Raw genomic sequence first — 26,847 nt, 5'->3', positions numbered from 1 at the left:
CGTTGTGCAAGTAGAAATTAATGATGAAAGTGTCGAAATTGGATGCACACTATACCACGCAAGCCGCTCTTAAGTGAATGAGGTGGTGGGTGTTCGGATACCAGCCTCACATGTATAAATATTCTCTCATGCGTATATAAGAATATGTATTTCTCCAACAATGGAAGATGCACATTTGCATACGCACATACGTATATACATCTTGCAAATATGTTAACGAGTTCCTTACGAAAAACGTTGATAGAGAGCGTCCATAACCTCACTATGCCTAACCGGTAAACTTTCTCCAACGAAATTGACAGAATACAGTTCTAAGTTTCCTATCATTCTACTTCGGGAAATCGATACATAAAAGTGAATCGATTCGGCCGATACGGTCGGAATCGATTCCTTCAGACGAATCGCAAAATCGTGGAATCGGCCACCCCTTCGCGTGCAGTCCGTGGGGAGACGAGATTCGCCCCTTCGCCGCCCCGGCTCGTAGGGGCGCCGTCGTCGTCCGCTCCGGTTCCCACCTCCCTCCCCGCCACCTTCGATCGCTCCGCTCAGTACGTTTCGAGACGTGCAGGTGGGTGAGTCGTTCGTTGGGAGTTTTAACGGACACTTCGCTTCCCGAGGGGGCGGACGCGAGAAAGCTGCAGACGCGGAGTGTCTTTTTTTTTGAGTGTCGGCGATCGGGCGTTCTCCGTCGCACGAGCTCCTGCTGTTTGACGAGAACTGGAGAAGAAGATCGTTCGGAGTGAGAATGACTTAGGGTGGAGGTTGTGTGTGAAATGTTTTTGGTGACCTGGCTGTTTCGGAACTGATCTGCGGTGTCGCCTCGTGTGCCCTCTCATTTTGACTTGACACGCGGAGGGGAACGCTCTAATTAAAGAAAATCGTTTTTCCTAAGCAAGGATTTCGAGATCGGATGCGTTTCTCGGTGTCCGGAACGCTTCCGTCCTACGGTGCCGGCAGTGTGTTTGTGTGTTCTAATCTCCGCCCTGCGATGGCGATCCAATGAGTGCGGAGGCGGATTCAAACAGCGCGGGTGTGGCGGGAGGTTGTTACCGTATTCCCTCGGCCGTTATGGGAAAGATCAACATGGTGAGTCTGCACACGTCCAGCCCATCCAAAGTTGACCCACTCCTATCTCTTCTTGAGTACCATTCATCAGTGCTCGCGCAGTAAATTTTCTCCCTTGGATAATTTTCCTCCCTTACGACGCGGGCCCTCGTTTTCCAACCCGTCGGCCCTGATTGTCCGATTTTCCGCCTCCCGGCCCGTCGTCACATCTATCGCGTGCTTCCCCTGAAAATACGCCTTCTTCTCCCAGCGATCCGGTATTCATTCGGCTGGTATTCTCATCGGGGCATTTTATTCACCGAAGTGACACGCCGACGATCAGTCAGGACGACCCCTGTTATCACAGTGGTTTCGGATTCGAGTCCCGCCTTAGGCATGGGTGAAGGTCCCGGTCAGACGAACGCCGGCAGTTCGCCTCCAGGGACCCGTGATTGTTCATCGTTAGTGCCATGAGGAGAAGAAAGAATTTGATCCGTAATTAAAAAAAGGTGGGTCGCGGTAGTCCAATGGGCAGAGCGTTGGACTGCTGACCGGAGGGTCCCGGGTTCGATTCTCGGGCAAGGCACTCTGGGCACCTGCAGCTCCACCCAAGCTATGTGAATTTTCGGGTACTAGGTCTTCGTGGGAAACCATAACCGGCACAGGGAAAGGAACTGGCCCCCCTACCCTGATGTGTGAATTTCACCCGCCGTCGGGCTTAGTACTGGGTGAACTCTACCATCACCTACCAAACCGACCTTCGGGTTGATTACTGTGTTTTTTTAATTAAAAAGGAATGTCTTTTCCATAAATTACTTGTGAATGAATGCCTCTTTAGTGGCATGTATTTGATTGTGATTAATGAAAAAAATAGCCGGGGGCTCAGAAACAAATGAAGCGAAAACGAAATTATCTACGGTGTTACTCTTTGGAAGTCCTTTCATGTATGGAGAACACTTGACGCATAATTCTCCACCACTCTCAGCATACTCACCCATCTCTGAGATGAAAATTCTAGTAACATTTCCGTCCTGTTGGTTTTTCCATTTAGTGTTTTAGTCTCGTCTTGCCCCTCAAGGAAACTCATGGGTATGTTTACTAAATTCTAGAATTGCAAATTTAGATAAAATACATTTTGGACTTTTATAGGTATGCATTTACATCTGAATCCATATACTAAACCTCAAGCCGTCGCAAAGACGTGTGGCAGGGCCTGCTAGGCAATCAGCCATTCTACTTTTGCTTTACTACTTCCCCGTACATATGACATCCCGCGATAAACCGAAAGGGCGCGTGGAAGGGGGCGAACGGTCACCATTCATACATCCGTTACACACCTTACGAATATTTTACTGTTAGTAATTACAGTCTACGCTAAAGAGGCACATAAGGAAACCTAATAAAAAGGGTAGGATCACATGCAACGCAGCCAACAATTACTAGGTAGCAATCTACTCATGCAGGGCGAACAATTCACAAATAAATAAGTTGTACTGCTTTATTTGCATTGCAACCCACCACCCGGTATATGGGAATGCTTTAAAAATATTCCTATGTATTAGTTTATTTTGCTTTGTCTTTTTATGATACCTAAAGATTTCTCCATTCCGTTCGAAGTGATCTATCCCTTATTTAATGTCGGGAAACTTTTCATGCAATAGTTTACTCCTTGATCGGAAATCTGACTCTACATTCCTTGACAGTGCATTTCGAACGCGGTTCTCTTTATTTTCAACCTCAGATGATGACGAAAAAATCATTAATTACTCTTGCTAGGATTTTGCAAAGGTGTTAAGTGTGGTGAATCGTGAATTTCGGACATCGGTTTGCTCATCGCTTGTAGGAGCAGTTTTGTAATTTGCGTGTAGTATCATGAATCGAAGATCCAAAGTCTTTCCGGTGGCATAACGACTGCTATTATTTATCTCACTGGAACGCGCTCTTACGAATGAGCTTTAGGTTGCCCAGGGTGCAGAAGCTTCTCTAGAGTTGACTGAATGAACGTAAGGCGGTGAAAAACTCTCACATTCGAAAAGTGTCCTGTGAATTGGCGTCATATTTTTGTTACGCCGAAGTTCAATTCTTTTATATGGACCCTGAAATTGATTACTTGCTGTAAAGATATTCCAGTCAGCCTTGTGTTTCATATTTTTCTATTCGTGTGATGCGTTATTTTTTCGTCGTTCCTGCTCATGTCTTGTTGTTTTACCTGATTTTTCTTCCACGAGAATTTTCAGCACAGATCGAAATTAGTCTGTCGGAGAAGTAGCGATCTAGTTACAAGGATAGGTTTTTTATCGAGTCTAGTTGAGCATGGAGGTGAGTCCCCGGGTTCTATGGGCGAGGAAATGCCGAAGTCATTAGCAATAGCCGACTTGGCATTGATCGTCGTTCCAATCACACTACGTATCACTTTGGCAGCCGTGTATATAAATGCTCGTTAATCGTGACTGATTTTGCTCGACTTCCCGTCCACTGTCAACTTAGCTATTGCCTGACTTGCTATCGTTCGTGCAAGATACTGTTCTGGGAATAATATCGGTTCTTTCTAGCAATAGGTTGTCAATTTCGAAATAAAAGCTAACGAAGCTTGGTATTGTAAATAATTCCACAGAATCCTGTAATTTATAGGTCACATTTCACTCTCAAGAATGTTTAATAATTCATCGCATAATTTTCCCCATATTTTTTTAACTATGAAAGAAAACGAATGTCCAATTCTCCTCAGCCAAACGAGTAAAATATTATCGTATGTGCATTAATTTTACATTTTAGATTTATCTTTGTGCACTTATCACAAATTTATTTGCAATACCAGTTTCAAGATCCTAGATGACCGTCGATGACTGGCTTTCAAGGATGTTAGACATAAAATTTTTATTTAACTTTTAAATTCAAAATTACACCACGCCTAAGATGACTGGAAGCTCCGGAGAAGGGTAAATCGCACTCTGCATTATCTTGTTTTTTTTTGTTTTTGCGATTAAATTCTAATTCTTTTCCCTAGAATTGTGGCTGTATTGCTTTTTTCGGCACCCTTGACATTCATATTTACACTTCATGAATCAGGAAGAAGGGAAAATTGTCTCATTCAAGGCCATCAAAATGATACTTAAATCTCTTTATTGTTCTCGTGATTCGTTTTTTCTCGGAAAACCTTTTATTATAGATTCAAGGTTATCATTCACTTAACATGTGGACCATGGTTTGATTTAAGGGGTCCACGAGGATGTTTTGCCACAGCCGACTAGATTGACGCCCTGGCGTGCTTAAATTGAGGTCTCACAAAGCTCTATTCAGCGGGCGGGTTGAGTAGTCGGAAATAAATTGGTGGGGATGGGTACTCCTCATTCACCGATAATGCTGTTTGGAAAAAAATGTCACTCGCAGATGGAGATCTGTATTTGTCCGATCTTCTGCCGGTCAGTGCCTCAAGATGTATAATCAGTAAGTGACGACGGTATTCATGACCAATGGTAATGAGGCTACCAATAGTAAATGGGTTTGCAGTTTGTGAACTAATGTGACATTTAGATGACAAGATCCTCGGGAGCGATATTGTGTTAAATGTTGTGTTGAAATGCTTTAGATCAGTTACGTGAAGCACTTTCAACTCTAAGATTCCTTGAATTATGACATAAATTATTGTATAGGATAGGATCCATACTACCATTTCATGACTACATTTTTAAGCAATCCTAACGTAAAATCTCCTCTGTTTCATCATCAAAGCCTGCTATTAATTGACACACGGGTTTAAATTTACATCGGCTCTCCCATGCATACTCCCTCTTAGTGCTTGCTCGCCCTGGGTTAGCTGTAGATGCGCCATTCACTTGATATTCCCCTATCCCCCATGTTTGCTATGAGCACGTCAACGTTTCTAAGTAGCTGACAGACGTTCAAATGTGCCGTAATAAAAAAGAATTTCGAAAGGTCAATCAGAGCTGAATTTAAAAAGATTACCTACAGTATTTGAGGCTTGTTCAAATTATGAAATAAATGGAATTTATACCGCTTACTATTTAAATTTCTTGGTTGACTTCGATGATTCCATTTCCTGAAAGTCGACTCAACGTGTGGAGTGAACTTTTGGGGAAACATGTTCTAATCAGAATATTGCTGGGAAAATGACAAGAGTAGTAGAAGTTGTTGATAATACTCCGATGCCCGAAAACATTATCAAGATGCAGTGCAATAAAATCTGCGAGTTTGAATGGAAAATAATTTCGGGAGAGAGTCATCGACCGCCGGTCTTCCAGTGGAATGGTGAACGCATTCGTCTGGTCGACCCCGACAGGCTGTTGCCGGAGGTTATTGGAGGTGATTTTAATCCTTTGTAAAGTACTCTGGGCAATTTATTATAGAGTCCGTTTTATGCGAGTTCATACTCGCGGATTAGTTTTCCGTCCTGGAGAAAATCGTTGAAACATTGAAGGACATGGGACTTTTTGTGATTTTCCAGTTATAATCCCTAGTTGCGGGATGATTCTTCCATTTACACTCGCCCTTGCATTTATCGTTTACAGAATCTATAATAATTTTAAACTAATGAACAACAGGCAGTCAATTCTGAAAAATTGAGTAAATGAATAAAATAGACAACATTTGGGCCCATCAATGCCGAAAGTTCGAAGGGTATCGAAAAAATCGATTGCTTTGATCATTATCCTTGCCTTCTTAACATAAGGGTGTTTTAAAATTTATTATACCTGATTTTCAATGAATTTTTTCTAGCCTTTATTATATTATCAAGAAAGTTTTTTGGCTTACGGGCTGTCGTAATTGGCGAGTGGGAATTCTGAAAAATTTGCGTAGTTTCGTTCTGGAATAAATGTGATGGGGTTGGTACATGATTGGTTAACAATTACTCGGGAGAGCAAGGTTTTTTCATAAAACTCGTGCCATTTGCGCGAATAATTATTCCAATTCTCTAATACATGTTAATCTAAATGCGCATTTTAACGCGCTTGTGGACGTGGGAAATACATCCACACCCCTACAGTCTGGCACAGACAACGTTCCAGGTGGGAGGGATCGGGTGGGAGACCGGCTCCAGCGCTTTACCGCACGTTTTCCACCACCCCCTTTGGCCAGGGTTTCCTTACTCCTTCGCCGTGATCCAGTTTCTATCCCTCGGTCGCATTCCGCACTGCTTTACGTAACGGCTGAGCGGCCGGTATGTCTCCTGCACCTTATTAAGCCCCGAGGGTTCTAATGGCTACTCTGTGGGGACCTTTGCTCGGCTCAGAGCAGAGCAGATTATGCGATGTTCCACTCCCACTCCGCCACGGAGATGAGCCGGCAACTTTTCTAGGTCTTTATGTGCTTTTACTACCTCCTAAAGTCTGGTTTCTCGCCGTAAATTTATCCCAAATGACCCTTAACGGCGTTTTAACTCGGCATCCACATCTGTTAAGGGCGGCCAAGGCAAACGAAGGCAGATGCTTTGAAGCGCCTTATTAGTAAGGACCTCCGCTAATGGACCTCGTGCAATTAAGGTGGCCTGGAATGACGAGGCTGACGGTGTGAAATGTTTTACAAGATTAAAGCCTCCCTAACACTGGTATCTCTATCTCATTAGAGTGACTAGAATTTCCTGTAAATCGGTTTGTATTGTGTGATCCTTAATTTTCGCTACCGAGCACACACTACAGGCATGTTGTAGGACAAACATTTGGATTGGTAGCAAGGGAGAAACGTGTTTACCTATGAATTTTAAATGACTCTGGCCATCAGGGATGTACACAAAATGAAAACCCATCGAGTGCAAACGAAGTGGATGGAGGAAATATTGGGAGGCAGAGAGATTTTGATGGCCTTGAGAAACTGGAGAATATTAGAAGAGCGGTAAGGAGGGAAAAAGGGAGGAGTCATTTATGAACGGCATGAAAATGTGAGAAAGTTAAAGGAGTTGAACAAGGAATAATGAATGGCAAAACGCGATTATTTTGTTGATGAAATTCGGCGCTCAGCCTTAATCCACAGAGTTGGGACGAGGAGATAAATCTGTTTTTTTTGTGTCTTTTTTGCCACGTTTATTTGATTTCCTGCCCATCTCAATTGAACGATTACTCTGACGTTGACGTCGAGTACTTTCGCTCGTTCGGCACATTCTCCGAAAGACGACTTCATTTTTCTCTGATGAGGAGAAACCGTTTGCTTTCGTCGCTCGTGCGAAGAAATATTTCCACGGACCACTCAAATCGACTCTCCGAAATTGGGGAAACTTTTCCCTCCCATATTTCCGCGCGGCGCCCTCAGCATTATTTCCGCGTCACTAATGGAATACCTGCGTGAGATCACTGAAGCGATCTCCTCTATTCTTTTCCCTCCCTCCCAAGAAGGCGAATGTGCCTCCTTGCTTCTAAAAGTCGTGGATTCTGTCACACGGGCGTTAATCCATTGGGTAGTGTGTTGGGGTATGCACCAATCAGTCGCAGGTTCAAGTATCTATTTAATTTAATTATTGCGAATTGCTTGTTAGCAGAAATTAATAGAAATCCTTAGTTTGCATATGCAATTAAACTGGCCATCTGACCCTGACAATGTAGATCTCAACCGCCAGTGCAGATCTCAACCGCCTAAGAACTTAAGATACGGTGGGCTCTATATTCTCCCTACAAATCAAACATTAGCTTAATTACTGTGGTTTTTAAGGGCAGAATGATGGCAGTAGCGGTACGATGGCCATTAAGGGAATATACAACTTAAATATGTATGATTTGACGATGAAATTATTACGAACATGCTTTCCATCCACAGCCATTATCCACTAGATCGAAAAAGATTCTTCGTAATATTTTCTGGTGTTATTATCGTGAATAAAGGTGGCAAACAGATTTCTTGTACCAGTGGGTTCGTCAGTTTTTAGTAACCGAGCATTATGATCTCGCCTGCAACATTACATAGGAATTATTCCATTTGCGATATTTATCGTTACATTATTGCTTCATTAGTAGATATTCACCTTTCCAGTTTCAATCAAATAAGATCAAGCATATTAATCCATAGCATCAGAAGAAACAACATGCTTGACCACAATCTTTTAACACTTGGTGCAACGCGTTTCGTCGTGATCATGTCGAAATCATCAGATCGTGGGAGATTCGTGTATGTTGTACCCAAAAATGAAACTCAATAGAGAAGTACCTTGCTCTTTCTGATGTAATTGATGATACAGCTTTCACGAAGTGAAACCTGAAAGCATATACCTTGTTATATTAGCAGAATGCAAAATATAATTTCATCATTACATTCCAAGGAATGTTAGAAAAACTCTGTATTTCACAGTTCATTTTTTTCCACCATTCCTTAGAATATGGAGAAATTCCACCTGGTGAAGCCTGGGACAGTGTCCTCAATCATTCTGGTCCTTTTCAAAGTCTATTACTGGTTTGTTAAGAGTGACTGTAATTATTCTAATACCTATTTTTCACATACCATAAGTGCCTCAGTTTGATTGAAATTATAAGTACCCAATCCTGTGATCACTGTGCGAGATGCACTGTTATATTAGGTTCGCATACATATTACGTGTAATAATGAAAATAATTTTGAAGGTAATGTAATGTTACCATTATTTAATATTGTTAAGTATTTGCGTGACAGCATAAAACTTGTATAATTTGTTTTTTACGTGTTTGGAGGTGATCGCAGAATACCCGTGCATCGAAAGGGTCCCATTCAAAGTTCTCTAATCGCCCCCTCGTTATCCCCCCTGAAAGTGGCAGCTAACGCTGGCCGCCGCTCCTTGCTTCGGCTCCTTTCAACTTCCTCCCCGGTGGGCCCATAAGGGGATCCTAAACGCACATGTGGGACAACAGGGTCGCCGCCGGATTCCATGAAACTGTCTGGCGGTTTTCGAAGGTGGAGGGGACCGAAGGGCTCGGTCCGTGTCCTTCAAATTAGGCTTCAATCATTGCCGTCCGCATGGATTCCTAGTGGGGCGCGCTCCTCCCCAAACTAGCTCTCATTTCTCGGGAATTGTGACGGGTGTGGGCGGGAAGGGTTTCGGTGTCTAACGATTTGGAGGGAAACGGCGGCACATTGGGTGAATTAAACGGTGGGGTAAAAAAAGAGTTAATTTTACTCCCCTGCCACACCTTTACAATTTCCGAACGCTCATAAAAAAGAACGCCTTATTCCCTCGCGTCGTGGGTGTTCAGTTATTAATAAATATTTCGTGGTGTTCTACCCATTGAAGAAAATTTCTTCGACCCTCCCAAAAAGCTATTATCTACAGAATATCGCAAGAACTTTTTATGTTTTTTAGTATTTAGCAATTTAGTATGTCATACATTATTTCCTTCTTCATTTCCTGGTAACATTGGTCTGGCTTCGTGCTGCTGTCTGTAAAGCCAATTCTCTTCCTTCCTCTAATACGCAATATCGTATTTACGATACGTAATATCCTCCCTTATATCACTGCTTATATCCTCCCTTATACTACTCCTCCGTCCACTTTCTCTACCTTTTTCGGATTGACCAGTAACTTATTCTCCTTGCCTACTATATTTTAAACGTCTTGCAAGTATGTCTTCCTTCTTGTCCAACTAATTTTCCTCATTATCCTGTATACCCACGTCTCAGAGGCTTCCAATACACATTTATGCTCTTGTCTCAAAGACTAGGTTTTAGGTACGTATAGCACTAATAGGCATGCTTAATAACACTAATAAGACATAAGATAATTCATCATGCTAACATTTATATAAGTATATTACTCCGAGGGTGAAAATATAGTTTGAGGTGACTGTTGAGTAACAATGCTATTTGCTAAAGAAGCACGGAGCTTGTATCTTAAACAGACAGCCAAACTACATGCGGACTACGTCAAATTTTCCTTGCCTTCATTTCCTTTGACTTAAACGAGAGTAGTACATACAGGTATATATGTACGTACTACTGTCGTATACCTACATATTTATACACTTTTATGTATGTTGGCATCTTGAATCACATCTTCTCGAAATTTGAATGGAATTATTACGGCCATAGGAGATTTTCTTTTAACTTTTTACTCTGAATGGGGCCGGACGAAGCGACGCGGTGTCCTGCGACGTGGGCACGCAAGGGGGCGGGCCTGGAGGCGCGGCGTCGCCCGGCCACCCCCTCGGCCGAAATGGGTGTGCGGGGGCGATGTTCCGGGGCATTCCGGCCTCCCAGACCGCCGGGCCCCGACCGCCGGGCCCCGACCGCGGACGCCCACCTGCTCAGGCGGAGGACCTTTCTGCGCGTGATGTTTCTGACGCGGCTTCCTCGCAAAAAAAAACAAAAGTTGGGTGGTCTTCAATCCTCGGCGACTTAGCGATGGCTTCTCCCCCCACCCCCTTCCCACCTGTTCGCCCCGAGATCCGGATGAGGAGGCGTGGTGGGTAATTTTTCCTGAATGCGTTTGATTTCGTTGCGGACTCGCAAGTCCCATCCGCTCCGTCATCCCCCTGTCCCTCGCCGTCGCGTGAGGTGTGAACGAAATCGCTTCTCCGTTGAGTTTCAGTTCTTTTAGGCGTGGCTGGAGTGTGATACTTAGTTGACCGGCTTCCACTCACGCTGCGAGATTTACCCAATTGTGCAGATAGGTGAAATGAAATTTTATTCGTTTTCTCTTAGTGGTTTGAATTCTCATTTTTTTCATAACTATGCTTTTGTCTCGTTCCAATAATATGGCGGTGCCTCCGGGCTCATGTGATCGCTGGCGTAATTACTTCTGGCGTGCATTTGCGATGTAGTTGCCGCGTGTCTGGATTCCAGCAAATTGCTCTGATCAAACGATGCCAACACCTAAAGAATTTCGCACCTAGCGTACTATACCATGTCTAGCATACTTCGCATCATGTCTTTGTCTTTATGAGGAAAATAAAGCATTAAGGTCAGTTTGTGACGAGTAGTCATGTCAGAAATGCAGCCAACGTTTAGTACAAATTTTTGCGCAGGCATTTAATAAAATTGAATTATACCTAATGATTCTTAGAGCTTTGATTTATTAAATATTCATCAAGTATAAAATCAAGAGAGAAAAATTTATGATTCTTTAATTCCTCAGATCCAGAGATGATCAAATCTCTGCCTATCGTTTACATACAATCTTTTTTTATTTTCATCTACCTGCGGAGCCCATTGAACTTTTGTCCTCTTGTTGTAATCTTCAATAAACGAAAGTTGATGACTGCTAATATTATCACAAACTTATCTTGTTTCATGTATTTTCGCCTATCGTCCGCAGTATCGTAACGGAATAGCAAATAATTCAACTGTCCGTAAATAATGGAGTGTGTAAATGTAACTACGAGAATGTAGGATAGGGAAATTAAAAGCTCTGGACAATTTTGCAAGTCTGGAAGATCTATTTGTATGCTTTGAATTTGGTATTTTTTTTCAAAGAATAACCCGTGCCTTATTTTCCTCATTCATAAAAATATTGGTACAAGATTATATCCTAAACGATAAAGTGATTTGTAATTATGGTATTATTTTAGATTACATCTCTACGGTATATTCAGTGTAATTGAAGTGGTGTTAGTTCTGGCAATATCCTTCTGGAGAAGCGACCGGGAAAATATTCTCCTACCAGTACCCGCGAAGGTGCATCGATCTGCTCCGCCTAAAAGAGTGACACGCTATGCATAACCCTTCATCCATTCACCAAGAGGGTCTTATCGTGTGTGGCCCTCGTGCAAGATATTTTCTCCTCTTCTGGATGGAGGCAATGGAGCGCGTGTTCATTCTGACGTTATCCTCCGCGAAATGGCATTTTTCTTCCGGAATCGTTGTACTTTGGCCATGACCAAGTTCGGTGATGAATTCGGATTGTTGAAAACAGGCGAGCTCTCTCGCGATATGTGGTACAGAATATTCTGGTGCCTCTCGGCTTATCAGTGTTGCCCCCTCAAAATCCTTGGCCATTTAGTTTTCCTACGTTCTTTCGTGGATTGCCGAAGCATCTGTCGAGGCGTATCTCGACCACCAAATCATTTTACTCATTAGCGCACAGAAGTCAGCCGACTACTGGCCCTAGGAGGAAGCGGTTTTTCTGTGGCCTCTCCCTCGAGCCTCGGTTCACGGAGGCACTCCTTACGGGCGATTTCGCCAGTTCTCATCACCTTGACGTCCTCCCCATCCACGTCCGTCTCATACAAATCTCCTACCCGTCCCGTCATCTACCACCCATTTTCCCTCTTCTCTCCACCCACGGGCCCGCGGCGTAATTTACCCCAGGTATGTTTATTGACCACCGTTTCGTTGTGGAATGCGGGAAGGAATGCGCGCCCGTCTTCCGATGAAGAAGTGGGGGCGGGGAAGAGAGAGAGAGAGAGAGGGACGGGGGAGAGTAAGTTCTCCTTTCGGGAGAAAGTGAGTCAGCCAGATCAACTGGCTGCCGCCGCTACCGCCGGTCACTTCCATCGATTCGAGGATTTTGTTTTTTCACCCACACTCACCCCCTCTCTCCCCTGCCTCCTACCCCGGCCCACCCCTCCCTTTCTTGCTCATCCCTCACCTCACCCCCTCAACCCCTCACGGTGCGTCATCGCTTTTGTTCCCGCGAGCAAAAAATCGCGGTGGTCTGCCGTTCGCGTCTCCGGGAATTCTGACGCACAGAGGAGGATTCACCCAGCATCCCCTCTCGGTTTGTGTCTCGGCGCTTCAATGAGCGTCGGGGCGAGAGATCCGATCTCCGCCCCCAAGGTTCCGGAAAGAGGGACCGGGAATGTTTGAAACATCGCTCAATTTCATCGCTGGTTCTCCTTTGAGATTTTGCGAGCGCGCGCAATTAATGCTCCGATGGCGAATGAATGGGGACGCTACGTACTAATCGGCTGCGACTTGCTGCTTCGTTTGCCCGATCATCTAGCTTAACGGGGTGCTGATATAAATGGAGTGCGTTCGAGTGTTTTATTTGTGGGAGAATAAGTTATATCCACTCTTGGTGTTCCATCTTTGTCTCATTCTGTGTAATAATGATTTCCTATGATTTTATATCCAGGCCGCTTGAACGGTGAGAAATAATTTGACACATTAACTGTTTCCCTCAAGTTATGCGTTTTGATTTTTTTTACATTCTTAATAACAACCATAACTGAGTTACGAGTGAATAATATCAATTCTATTGATGCTGAATCATGCCACCTTTTCGGTTTCATCCTTTTTAATTTAAAGACTCGCTAGTTAAGATACTTTTTGACGACGTATTTTATTAGTCAGATGTGAAATATTTTACCAGCCTCTCGCGGTTTTTATTGCCCCTTCGTGTTTTATTTCATTGGCAGTTATTTAATCCAAACGTTTTCTTCATTTCGCTTTTCAATTACGTACTTGTGTAAAATTATAATGCAATGCCTTGCATTTCCTTGGGAGGTCTTGTGAGTGAGTCATACGTTAGTGCGTGTTAAGCTCAGTAATTTCTCGAAATCATTTCCAATATTCTTTCGCGACTCTCGGGAATTTGAGCACATTTTCCTCCTCGTTTCAACGCGTGAATTGCCCAGTGCGAAAATAAGTGAATGTCGGTGGGTAGAATCTCATCTTTTCATTACTCGAACGTGCGTCAAGAATTCATTTTGCTGGTTTTTGTTATCGTGCGAAGCGTGCGCGTTAATGAATCATTTTACAGTACAAGTTTATTGTATTTGTTTCTTTAAAAGGATTTCACGGTCTTTCTCTTTGAATTCTGTGTGGATGGCGTCGTCGTGTTATTTTTTTGCCATTCGGCCTCTTCCATTTTTAATCATATGAAGTACACTTTAGGTCTGCTGATGTTCTTTAAGATTGTTCTTCGTTATTTTTAGTAATTACTGTGATTCTGTAATTTTAAGATAATTATAAAGTTTTGCTAGAGATTGGTTGATTGCGTATTACGCAGCCATAAGGCCATGTGTTTGATAGATATGATCGAGATCAAGGGGTAACCTCTCATCCCCCGGAATTAGTACAAAATTTTATGTCATATTTAATAAGTCGCATAGGTTTTGACTCAGTTTTCAAAGAATTTATTCTTTATTAACTTTCTTTAGACCTGCAGTACTTACAAAATTCCGGGCGATGCGTTAAATTGTTGAGAGACTCGTTACTCTTCCAAACACCTAGATGTGATCCTATGTTCTTGCAAAGAGAAGATTCCTCGGGTGATGTACTGGAAATAAAGGAAAACTTGAAGTAGTCCGGGGAAATAATTGTTTGTGCAGGTAAAACTGAAAATTCTGGAAGATTCGACGAAATATTTTGAAATTGTCGATATTTTTTAAATAATCGTCTAAAAAAATATAGCTTAGATGAATTGACCTCGAAAATACTGGTTAATTTAATGTTTTCGTAAACATGGTATTATTATAGGATCGGTTCTTTGATAGCAATATTTTTACATCTTTAATTTCTAAAGTGTGTTCACTTCACATTAGTGATATTCTTAAATTCAAAGATATGTTAGGCTTCCATGTATGCTCTGATAAATGGCCCCTCGAAAATAAATTTTTTCCCGTAAAAACCTCAAATATTCGTAGTCAAGTTTCGGAACTCGGACTTCCTCGAAGTAATTCTACAGATTGTTGTTAGAGAGTGATGGATACTGCATTAACTTGAGCTATTTGACTTAATGAATGCAAATGAAACCACGTCACGTGATATGATATGTGATGACTATGTCCTTTTTTCCATTTCTCTTGGCCAAATTAAGGGAAATTTGTCCATTTACATGTCTGCGGAAATGAAATAAGGTGCCCTCTGGCTTAGACTGGTTTGAAATTCACACTTCTGCTGGGTCCAATGGGGGGAAATCAAGCTTGGGCTGTCGTGCTAATTTTTGATTTGAAATCGCGAATCGCAATTGCCGTAAGGAACTCGTCGGTCTGCGAATTGCCGCTACGACTCAGGTAGGGTGACTGGTTATCGTTCTCTTCTTATATCAATACTGCTGCGCGAAAATTTCGTATTTTTAAACTCACTCGGAAAGGGTCTACGCATGATTTCGCTGCTAACTTAATGATACACAAGGGAAGCATTCGGTTGCAGATGTGAGGGCCTCAGCTGTAATGGATTCCCCTAGTTTTGGTCAGCCCGTGAAGCGTCATGAAAATCCTCGAAGTGCATTTAAAGATCGACGAGTGAGTCTTATTGCCACTCTCCAACACGTCATTTTTCCCTGTTTTATGGCCTATTTCGTTCAATTAACGCCATTTCCGCGGAGTAGGCAGAGCGGAGAATTTCTCTGCAAGTGCATTGTACACGCGCTTCAAGCGCCGGTCGCCCACCGTCCGATTGCCTTTTGTCTCCGGAGAGGGCCACGCCCACACTCGCAAAAATACCCAGTTCTCCCTGGGGGGGGGGGAATTATTTTTTATCTACGTTGCTATTGTGTCGGTATTTTTCCTTCTTTTAAGCGTTACCAATTTTGGCTTCCTGATACCCTCGAGTAACGTGAGGCGTGACTATTTGCCTTATATCGATGAAAGTTCTGTTTCAATGCGGTGAAATGTCTTGAATATTATGTGGTGTAGGAAATTTGTTCTCTGGTCTTTTGAGTTCTATTCATTGTTCCCATTTTGTTGGTGGACTACCCGACGCCACTTTGTCGAAGCATCTCCACTGGAGCTTCATGACGCACCTGTTATAATTAACCGTACATAGAATTACCAGCCGATTCGAAAATATACACCAATTTTTATGGACAACGTGATTTCATGTGTACGTTTGTGCTTAAATGAGAATAAAGAATGAGAATAAATTAGAACGTATATTAGGTCACATTCCGATGTTAAGAATTCCCGCCTGTTCTCACCCATACTTCTAAATTGGCTCATTTTTACGGGAAGTAATTTTGGCAGATCTGGTCAGATTTTTACGTGTTCTCTGGTGTCTCTGGTGGTCGCGGGTTTCAAACCCAGAATCTCTTTAACCACGAATAATATTTCATTTTTATGTTTGCATTGGGGTTTTGATACGTTAAAGTTACTTTATTAGTATGCCATGCGGTTTATTTGAATTAAAACTGAGATTTTCTGAGCCTCGCTCTGGGTGAAAATTGATTTTAAGCCTCGCAGCACCAGGACATAATTTAATGCTAGACACCTGTTTCAACTGTAATATTTTACTCGTCGTTCACAAGGCAGAATGAACATCAATGTTGAAAAACGAGTCGACTCAATGGATAAGAGACCATAAGAGACACTTAAAAACGGCATTTTAACTTAATAAACACATACCAACTTTAAACGCGAAAACTCTCGCATCAGTTTTTCAGTACTCAACAGCTTGTTAAATATCGTGCAATATATGTAGTACCACAGGGAATAAAATTCACGATTTTTTCCAATTTTTCTGGCGTTAGTGTTTTCATAACATTACTTGTGCGAAAGGTGTGTAGCCTGCCCTTTTCCCCTGAATTTTCAACTATCCACTTAGCTTGACGCGCAATCCATACCCTCGTCGGAAAATCCTCACTCAGCTTACCCCAGTATTCTCATTGCGATGGAGAAAAATATGCTCGCCTCTCTTTGATAAGTGCGTGGCAATCCCATTCAATGGCATGTCCGAACGGAACGGGGGCATTGGATCCCTAGTCGCGCTCTGTTTGGTGGCGGTCAGTGCAACCATCTCTCTCTACTATATTTTCACTTTCTTTCCTCCCTCCGCTATCACTAATGGCATCGAGTGCTGGTTTTCGAGCTCGCATGTAGTTCGCAGTGAGCGGATCCCGTTGCCACACCCTTCTCGTCTGGCAGCCTCTGCTCCCATTAGCCCACCCGATGAGGGAGGGTGTTTCCTGAGAACCACGCGGCGCGGGGTGGTGTCGGGGCGAGGGAGCGTCGCCGGTGCTACCGATAGTTGCCGCAAATCGCTCGATGAACCTCGTCCGTCTCTCAAACCGATTCCATACTGTGGGGACTTTTCTTATTTCGATGCTTTCAAAGTATCTGTGAATCTTTTGAGTTAATTCATCACCACAGAGCATGAGATGGAAGACACGGCGCTAGATGTCGACTTATTCAAACAGAAAGGAACATTAAAATGAAAGTACGTAACTCCCCTTGAAGACTTCGTACTTAGTTTTTTCATGGCAGTTGCCGTAAGACTCGCATCTCGTCTTTACTCAAGAAGTTATTTTGCACCAATCCATGAGAAGTTGCATCTCGACTCAATTAATGTACTTGCAGATAGCAAAAAATCACTCGCTAAAAATTTCAACATTCATTCCTTTGCGTCCTTCTTTCATTTGCGACATATTTAGTTGTTCATTCATTCGAATGCCTCTTGTTTTCACATGTTACTTTCTTAATTTGTTAAATGATTTAAGGAGAGTGATTTCTTGTTTCGTAAATACGTTCACTCGACTCACGAGTTGAACTTTCCTGCCGTGTTATTCGTGTGGATTGGCCCGGCTTCGACTCAGGAGGCCCTGCTCCTAAACCTGAATCTACCTGATTTAACCTGATTGTGAAGCAAAATAGCCATCATCTTGGGCGAAAAATCTGCCTTCAGCTCTGGATAACTAGCAAATAGGATCCAGTGAATTTATGGATGTCATGTTTCTAAGTGCTCTAGTCGTTTGTGTCCGACATAATTCTAAATCAGGGGTGAAATTGGCGGTGAAATGAAAATAATTGACTAGGATATCACGATTATACGTAACGTGAAGCGTCGAGTTCGAGCAAACATTTTTGTCCTTATTTTTCCCTACTTTCCGTTGGGAATTTGGTTTGAAAGTATCCTGTCTAGAATACTGTTTGGTTTGAAAGTAACCTGTACACCATTCGAAAACGTGTTAGTTTTCATAAGTGTGTCTTTAATAAATACTTTTCTTTGCTCTTATTACGTATCCATTTTATTTATCATAATAATACTTTTTGACTGTACATTCTTTGTGTATTGACTCTCTTCTTGATTTGTGAATTAATATACATTTCTTAATTTTCCCGTTCAGTTTAACTTGTTAGATTAGGTGAAGATGATTAACCAATATCAAGTTATCTCTAACTTTCTTTATAAAAGAATGTGCTGCATAAAACCTTGTTCCCAAGTTAAATTTATTGTATTAGTTCTAAATGTAAACGTTCCGTTGATGAAAGCAATTGCAGTCAATCGGGTGAAAGGCATTATCCCATGGAAATTCTAGGCGCTGCTATAAATGTTTTTTTGCAAGCCGAGGGTGAATTTTACGGACTGCCTTTAGTGCCACTTAACTGACTTATTTATAGCAAGAGCCATGGATATTGCGTTTGATAACGAAAATCGCCCAGGATAAAAATGATTTGACTCAATGATGTTGAACTGTGTTGAAGGTCGGTGTGTGTCCACTTCGAAGGGATTGCAGCTGCCTCGCTGCGTGTGGCATTTTGTGAAGGACAACGGCATATCACACATAACATTTTAAACTTCAAAATGTGTGTCACCCTCGCTTCTCTGAATTCATGGACAACAGAGTTTTCGTTGTGACATTTTTGTTCTATCCGTTTGCAAGGATTTTTTTACGCCGCACAGTTCACAGCCTCTATTTGAAGTGAGGGAAGGATTATCGCATTAAAAAGTGGAAATTTCAGCCTCTATTTTCATGGCCGACGTACTAGCGCTCCCTGCCACTTGCCCATATTGCGAATGACAGGCATTTTATAGGTGCACCTCATTTTGTTGCTTAATAAATAAACATTTCGTGTGGTTGAAAATATTGACTGGTCAATCAAAACTGTTATGAGCGCTTTTTAATGTGTGGGGTTAGTGTCATTTATAGTTTAAACGTAATTTGAATACTCTAACCCGTGTTAATAGGAGACCACCTATAGGTCTCTAACCCGATATTTTATTAAAATGTTGCATTTAAAACGCTTTTCCCTGTGCTCGCTAATAGTGTACTCAGGGGTATGTATTCCCCAACTTCCATACTCAGGAGACACTATAGAGTTCACTTCAACAAATATGGTAATGACCAATATCAAATGTTCCTTTGTCTTAAAAAATTTTGGTCGATGACTTTCTTCTGTCCTTACTCCACTCAAATGTTAAAAACGCAGTTGGCGTCATTAATATATATCCGTACTAATTTGTCGTTGCATGAGACTCTTCATCCAATGAAATAGATACGTGCTCGGGAGTTGGCGCGTATTCTTTTTCCTCCTGCCGTCACGGCGGTTGATCGACTCGATATTACCCACCATTTTCCGAAACATGATCGCTAAAACAATCAGGGCGCAGGCGACTCGTGCTCCCCGGCGTCAGGTGGCCACCTCCCTGAGCCTCTTGTGCCGGCAAAGGTCTCCTTCGGACACGGTGCAGCTGCCGCCGCCGTCACGTCGGTCCGCTCGCATCCAGAATGCTCCGATCAGCTCGTGCTCGCATAGGCCATCGAATCATTTTCCCCTGTGTCTCACCACGGTCCTCCAGAAGCTGCCAACCGGAAAGGGCGAAGCCTCAAAAGATAATCACACTCGACCTTCAGCTGTTCCCGGCGTGCGTTGTTCCCCGAGCACCTGCCGTCCAATCCAGTGATTGGGTATAGGATGATTTTAGCCAATTAAAAAGAGGCTAAGGGGACAATAATAATTAAAAGTGTGCAATAAAAAGATCCCCCGTGGTGATACTCGGGAGGAGGGACGAGGTTTTATGCACAGAGCAACCGAGGTTGAGTGTGTGAAATAAATGCACGCTTATCCATGGATCCATCTAATGATGAAATCATCGTCTCGGGTAGAATGAAAGATCGCCAAAATTCGATTTTTCATTATGATTGCGTTATCATGGCTTCCTTGCTTACTAATAGATTACGTTTAAGCCAGCGGCCGCTAACCATTATACCTCTAGGCTTAATAAACTCAATGTTGAACCTCGCGAAATAATTAGCATAAAATTTCCATATTATACACTTGTTTAATTACAGCAAAAAAGTACTGCTTGTTTAATTGTATTCAAAAAGGTATGGCATTTCTCGTTGCATTTTTTATTTCTCCGCGGACCACTGAGAGAGGATTCGAATGACTGATCTCCCGTTTTAGGGCAGCATTTCTCTTCGCCGTACCCTGGTTGCTGGTAAGGTCTGTTAATTTTTTCCCTGACTTAGTTGAACGTATATGTTTAACAAAGTGCGAAATCAACATTAGATGCCTTAAACTCAATTTATAGAATAACTGTAACGTAGATACTGCGGTTCATGTCACGGGCTTAATTTTTTCCATTTCCTCGTGTTCACACAATGAGAGGACGATAGTTGACTGAAGCATTTGAGGAAAACGGGCTCAGTCACATGCTCATCAAATTCCATTTTTCCATTTCGTCACTGCTTATTTTAGATCGACCATTATGAATATTTCGTCTTCTTGGAGACACATAGATTTCGGTGCAAAAATGAATTAAAATAACATTTAAATAATGATTCATATCATGGGAGCATTTTGGTTGGCAATGTGTTGAAGACTGTGAAAGAGGGGAGACTGTTAGGCAAGCGAGGAAAGGACAGGAATAGGATAGGTATGTTGGGCGGAATGGAGGAAGGAATAAAGTATACGGAGTTGAAGAGGGTCTTATCGTAGTGTAGGATGTTGGGCTGTTTTTCGGGGGTTTTGTTAGGGGAGGATAGGAAATTGTTGCTGTACTGTGTGGTAGCTTATGTCCATCCAAAATCTGCCTTAATCGGTAGATTACCGATGATAATAATAATTTTAGATATAACGCCGTAGGTTATTAGGCTTGATGGCATATTCATTCAGAAAAGTTACGGTCGACGCAAACACTTCATTGGAATGTGGTAGATATATGGAGACTTCAATTCCTAACTTAGTCGAGCGTCGAACTCTCCTGTTAAAAATGTTTGTCTTTCTCGTCTCAGTTGGAAGTAGAAGAACGCACAAGACTGTACTGAAAGTCTTTCATCAGTTGTCTTTTCCTGAGTTAGGCGTAATCCGAAAAGTACTTTTGGACCGGTAAGCGAATTCTGTTAATTTTTTTCTGGCTCGGTTGTAGCAGGGCTGGGTTTCGCCTGAAAATTTTGTGCTCCAGTGGGGGATATTCCAGCTAGTAAAATTAACATCAGTTGCCTTTTACACTTTGGAATAGCAAGCAACTACCACAGCATATTTAAATGCTCCTAAAAGAATATTCGCCTGTGAATTTCAAAGGTCATTATTGTTGTCCTTCATTTAGTTAACTTGTTTTTTATAGTACTAGTTTAGTTCACTTGTTTTTATAGTAAATAAATGGTTTAGCAATTGGCTCTGGCGCTACCACACATACCAATTTACATGAGATGTGTGCAAATTTTTGCATTTGTATTCGTATTATGTTTTGTTTCTAATGAGATTACTTGCTATTTCGTGAAAGTTTCGTGGTTTGGTCGAATCTATTCACCCCGTAATAAAGATAACTTTCCTCAGGTGAACTCCGGTGCATTTATCTCTGTTAGGAGTTATCTTCTTATTATTTCTTAATAGTTAGTACGGTATGAGCCAAGGTGTGATGTTAGTATTTTTAAGATTTTACTTGGGATAAAAATATAAAATGCTAATGTTTAATTTGATATTTTGCAAGTGTACCTACTCCAACCTACTATATTTCGAACAACTTCATGATGAATTGCATTGTTGGTTTCCGAATCATTTAATTCGGTTGAAATGAAATACTAACCAAATGAAATACTATCAGACCAGCAACCTGACCAGCATCTACTGGCTTATTTCGAAAAAGCAAATTAACGTGTACACCGAAGTGATACTATATTTCATAGTTGCCTACCAGAAGGACGTACTTTACGAGGAATATCTAATTTCTCTCAGTTAAATAGTCTGATGTCCAAACTTTGGCCAGAAATGAACATCCATGGTAAATGGTGTTGAAATAAATATTTTTGCTCAAAAAATATACCTTATGTTGCGAAAGGTGCTAAAAGGAAAGTTTTTGTATTTCCACGTGACTAGGCACAACGCTGAGTGTGAGTTTAACTTCTTCCTAATGCCACGGAAAAACGCTTTCCGTTTGCATTACACAGTGAATTGAATAGGGAAATTTATCGCCTATTTTGGATGGGAGAAAATTTCTTTTCCCCTACCCGAAGTCGCCTTGCCTTATTACGGCATTCCCTACTTTTACATTCAAGTGGTAGACATAGACTTTTGAGTGGAAGACTTCACGAAGAAATACCTTTTCCTTTTGAATGGATTAAGTAACGGGTTTCGAAGTCTCTGGGCATTGGGTTCATTTCATGCCTCGCAGGAATGCAGTCAAATTCCATTTGATTTTACTGTTCCTTTTATCAATCTCGTATACGGTTGCATTGCCAAGGGGCAGCTTCCGCTTTGAGTGTAGCTTTTCATCTGTAAGGGCCTTGTGATGTGAGCGTCGTGACTATCAATTATAGGCTCCTTTGTTATTTGTTTTACGGCTTCCAAATCCCGGACGATAATTACTTCTGGGATCCTGGACTGGACTTCCTTACTAGAGGAATGCCTTCTAAAAATTGACCGTCATGGAGGTCATCAGCTGAGATGGTGTGTAGATTTTTGTGGAATTCAGCGACGGTCAAGTGATAGTTCGTGATAATCATTTTACATCTATTGCCAACGCAATCACATTCAACTCATTTCCTTCTTGGAGTTTTTAAAATGCGTTGTTGTTTAATTCCCTTCGGCATTATGTTAAACTCGGTTACCAAAAATTGTGTTGCTGTGTGAAAAATCTCTGGTGAATTTAATTTTTGCAATGAATGTTATAAATCCTCGCAAAGTGACGTGACTAACCTAGATTATATCGTGTCTAAATCACCGTCGCTGCTCTTTTATTCTGCCGTGTTCTTTTGTGTATGCTTTGACGCATACAAGGAATCATAATGATTGTGGATGAATTCTGACGCAATGTCTCTTATCGTCTAGGTTTGATCCCGGTGCAAAAAATAACTCCTCAGTAGTTTAGTATTTTTCTCGATGGAAATTTAAATTTTTGTTTGGAATCTGATGGAAGCCAATTCATTGTTTAATGGACGCGTAAGAAAACGAGAGGTGAGATGTGTTATTCTTCGAAACGTTTTCTCGACGTTTCTCTTACGGGAAAGAAGCGAAATCGGTGTCTGGGGAGGAGTGACGAGTGCATCATCCCCAGAGGGAAGGAGAACTTCTCCGACGCGGAGCAGCGCTCAGGATTCCAGCGACGACGGAAGCGTTCCTTTTCTGGATTGCGTGAGGTCGTGCTCATACACGCCGCGGCGTTCCTTTCCGTCCCCGCTCCACCTTATTTCCCCCGCGCCGCCCCCGAGCCGACTTCTTCTAACCTCCTTTCCCGCTTCTCTCCGAGTCACACCGCGCGAAATTTTTCGCGAGCGATCCGAGAATGTTCAAGTACAAATGTTTTTAACTGTTGCGATTTAAACGCCGGTATTTTGGATGTGAGCTCGCTTGTGTTTTTCGCCGTGGTACAGTAATCGCTGATGGAGTTTCTAATCGCTTCCGCTACCTGGAAAATTGTTCCTACAAATGGCTCCAGACTCAATTCTTAAATTTCGCGTCCTTCGCCTCGGGAACAAAAGTTCGGAGATTTTTATTACCCTCCCGAGTCGTGTGTCGTTAAACCGGCGTTTTTATCTTATGTAATGTTTTCTTCGACTCTAAAATATTACTCCGTTTCCCTCAAGTTGGCAACCGGTATTCGACACTTCAAACGCCACCGACGGTGGTAAGGCCCCATCCTAGCGGAAATAACTTCGATCACTGGGGCATTGGTCAAACCAATGGAAAAGTAATGCATCAACTTCATCGAATCTCAACGCAGAGTTCTGAAGAGTCGAGAGTCAGCTACCCGCTTAGAAGTTAAGGCGTAGAACCTTTTTTTCACGGCCGTCGGTTTGCCGTTAAATGCCGCTAATAAACTCCTCAAAGTTCTTTGCGACCAAGTGTCTGTTCGACGGTTTGCGCACGATTATGGAGACTTTCTTTGAATGCCTGGAAGCATTCCTTTTGATTCGGTTATGAGATTAGTGTGAAGGGCAGCGGGCTCCGATGCGGGGGAGAAAGCTTTGCGACGCAATGTGGATGAATTATTTTTGCCAAACGCGAATTCATTTATCTCCTCTCGCTTCGGATGGTTTCCCGAAACCTCGAGGCATTACTGTGACTTTTACTTTCCTTCGATCTTTCGTGAGGGAAACAAAGGTTGCGAGAGGGGGGGAGAAGGAAGGCTATCCGATGTTTCGAGAGAGGGAGGCGACGTTCCTTCGCTCTCTTCAAAGGGCGCCTCTTTGAGGGATTCACTCGTCTCAACAACCTCCCCGCCCTCGTAGATGGCGCAATTCTCCTTACCCCGTTACCCAAGAGAGGAAACGTTCGCCCCGCTGCTTTTCGTCACTTTTGGTTTCTGGCGATCGCCGGGGCTAAACTGCATTATGCGCGCCTCACGGATTTTCTTGGAGGCATACCAACTCTCGTGCTTGCCCGAATGGTTGTGGACTTGGATCCTGTCGACGACGTCGGCGCGTATGATGTTGACTTGTGTCCGACGACTTATGATGGTTGTGGTATGGACATTGCCGTCGGAGTCTTTAGGAAACCAATAATACCACACTAGTCATTCCTAGGGTGGATTTGTTGATCAGGGTGAAGTCTACTTCGTGGAAACACATACGGGGTGATACAATCAACCATTAATGAGTCTGAGGTCCATCCCATTTGCCACCTGTGATCCCCCAGAAAGATCTGGTTCCCCAAAAACTTATGTTCCTTTGGTCTATGCTTCGGTGTCAAGTGTCAACGGACATTATTGTAGTTCCGGAAATGAACCATGAGCTCTTCGTTCAACAGTCGAAAGTTTTAAATCCACTAATGTATAACACTATGATCCATTACGTGTCAATGCATTTAAAAGTCACGCTTATAACAGACATGGGTGTCTGCTGCGAAACCTCTCGGCCTGTGTGATGTGAGTGAAAGGGTTTTTTTATTTACAAATTGCTTTGTCGTCAGCTCTAGGAGCAGATCATTGGTTGGAGGTGAAATGCAATACAATGCACTCCACTTAACTCGATGTTTGTCAATCCAAAATTCCGTCACGCGCCAAACTCTACGGGTGGTCGTGTTTGTTTTACCTAGTATCGAGGTGAAAAAACGAGCCGTCAGTCGCTTTCTTACTTTCCAAAATCTTTGAACCTTGCTTTCAGTCGAATGCAAGTTCGTGGGTCCCTGGCATGGCCATCAGCTGAATCGGTATGAGGATTGAAGGTTCCATCTCAGTGAACTTTGCACTGGCATTTACTCTCTACGCCTCCATTCTCTCGGCGTGACATTGTTATCGTTCCCGCCCTTCGTCATAATCACGAGCTCTTCTCCTGGTGATAACTGGAACTTGTTTTTCGTGTTCATTTCTCGCCAACCTCGTCAAAATACCTCAAGCCGCTAGGTGCGTGCCGTATTCTGGTTGAATAGCAATGCCTGGAAGCTGCATCCGAGATTGGGGTTGTACCCCTAGCCCTCCTAATCTTTAAGGGTGGGAAGAAATCCTGACGCGGATACTTATCTATAGGGTAAGCACGAGGGCAGAATGTTTATTTTTCGGAAAGTTATGAAAATGTTTCGGCAGTGGAAATAATTATTGGCAGTCGGCGGGGATTTGATTTTTCAGCCCTGCATAACATACCAACAGTTATTTTTGTGAAAAGATTTTGGATTGGTGGTGTTTATTTTATGTGTTATTTTGCACATATTTTTGATTCAATTTTATTCAGAAAAGTGAATCCGCGCGTTAAAAGGATAAATTTTGCTTGACCAATAGTATTAAATGCGTGTATCATGACATTAGTTTTTCACTTGATGACATCTCTTCTATATATGTGTGTGTGTATATATATATATATATATATATATATATATATATATATATATATATATATATATATATATATATATATATATTATTGGGCATTTTCTATTCCATATGCACATTCTATATGACTTAGTATTTAACAAAGAATTGATGTGTAAAATTAAACACATCATGATCGTCAATAATATTTCTTAATGTATTAAAATATGTCCACGTTTTTTAATAGAGAGGTTTAAAATGCTCGCACGATTGTTGGGAGATAGGAAATGGATTGTGGAAACGCGTGCATGAAATGTAGGAACGCATTAATGTGAGTGCTTCAAGCAGATGCATGACTTCATTCCGTGTAAGGTATGATAGCCACAAGTCTAATCAGGAAAAATAAATTTTCAACGCAATTCCCACTAAAAGAATAACTCAGGCATAGGAATGGTGACGGCGATTTTAATTTTTTAATAAAAGTGTGACCGCGTTGAGATAAGTTGAACTAGGTTGGGATAGGTGTTACTGTCCGTCGGAAGTCTCGGTGACCACCTCAACTTCAGTAAATCATGCTAGAGACGGGAAGGCCGAGAGTGAGTGCTTGGCGTAAAGGAGCAAGCAATCTCTCGTCGCGGCCCCATGGACTTCAACTTTTATGGCGGCCAAATGCGTACAATTCGAGGCTGTTGTACAAGGAGAAGACGAGTCTTGAGAGCAAAAAAGGCGTTTAAGGAAAAAGTGTTTCCGAGAGAGTCTAAGGCACTTCCACTTGGCGGGGGAAGTGAAAGAAGCCGTTCGAAGACTTTCCTCAATCTTCGTGCATCAATCTCGGATGAAGTGAATAAATGCTTCAATCCTTCTTCGGCAGTCCAAGGATGGGGCGACATGATTTCATTCGTGCCAGAGCGTGTTTACTTTTTTTTACGATCCCTTTTTAGTACCCCTGCGTAATGTAAGTTTATGGTGCCTTGTACCGTGTGCTACATTGAATTTTGTTTTACATACTGCTGTTATTTACGATTTAGACGTACCTGTGGGTATATGGTA

The 26,847-nt window shown here is 42.3% G+C and overlaps 1 protein-coding gene across 1 annotated transcript in view; it reads left to right on the top strand.

The window, feature by feature from the left end:
- Positions 1–596: 596 nt before the first annotated feature.
- DAAM (disheveled-associated activator of morphogenesis-like protein) overlaps positions 597–26,847 on the top strand; it is an 87,972-nt gene continuing 61,721 nt past the window's right edge. Inside the window, exon 1 of the mRNA XM_071585234.1 lies at positions 597–1,086. Coding sequence (XP_071441335.1) covers positions 1,000–1,086 — 87 coding nt within the window. The 5' untranslated portion in view covers positions 597–999. The remainder of the gene's footprint in view (positions 1,087–26,847) is intronic.

The sequence above is a fragment of the Hetaerina americana genome, unplaced genomic scaffold, assembly GCF_022747635.1.
Source record: "Hetaerina americana unplaced genomic scaffold, ioHetAmer1.1.p SCAF_2, whole genome shotgun sequence".
Taxonomy (NCBI): Eukaryota; Metazoa; Arthropoda; class Insecta; order Odonata; family Calopterygidae; genus Hetaerina; species Hetaerina americana.
The sequence above is the reverse complement of the archived record's forward strand: the minus strand, read 5'-3'. Positions and strand labels throughout refer to the sequence as shown.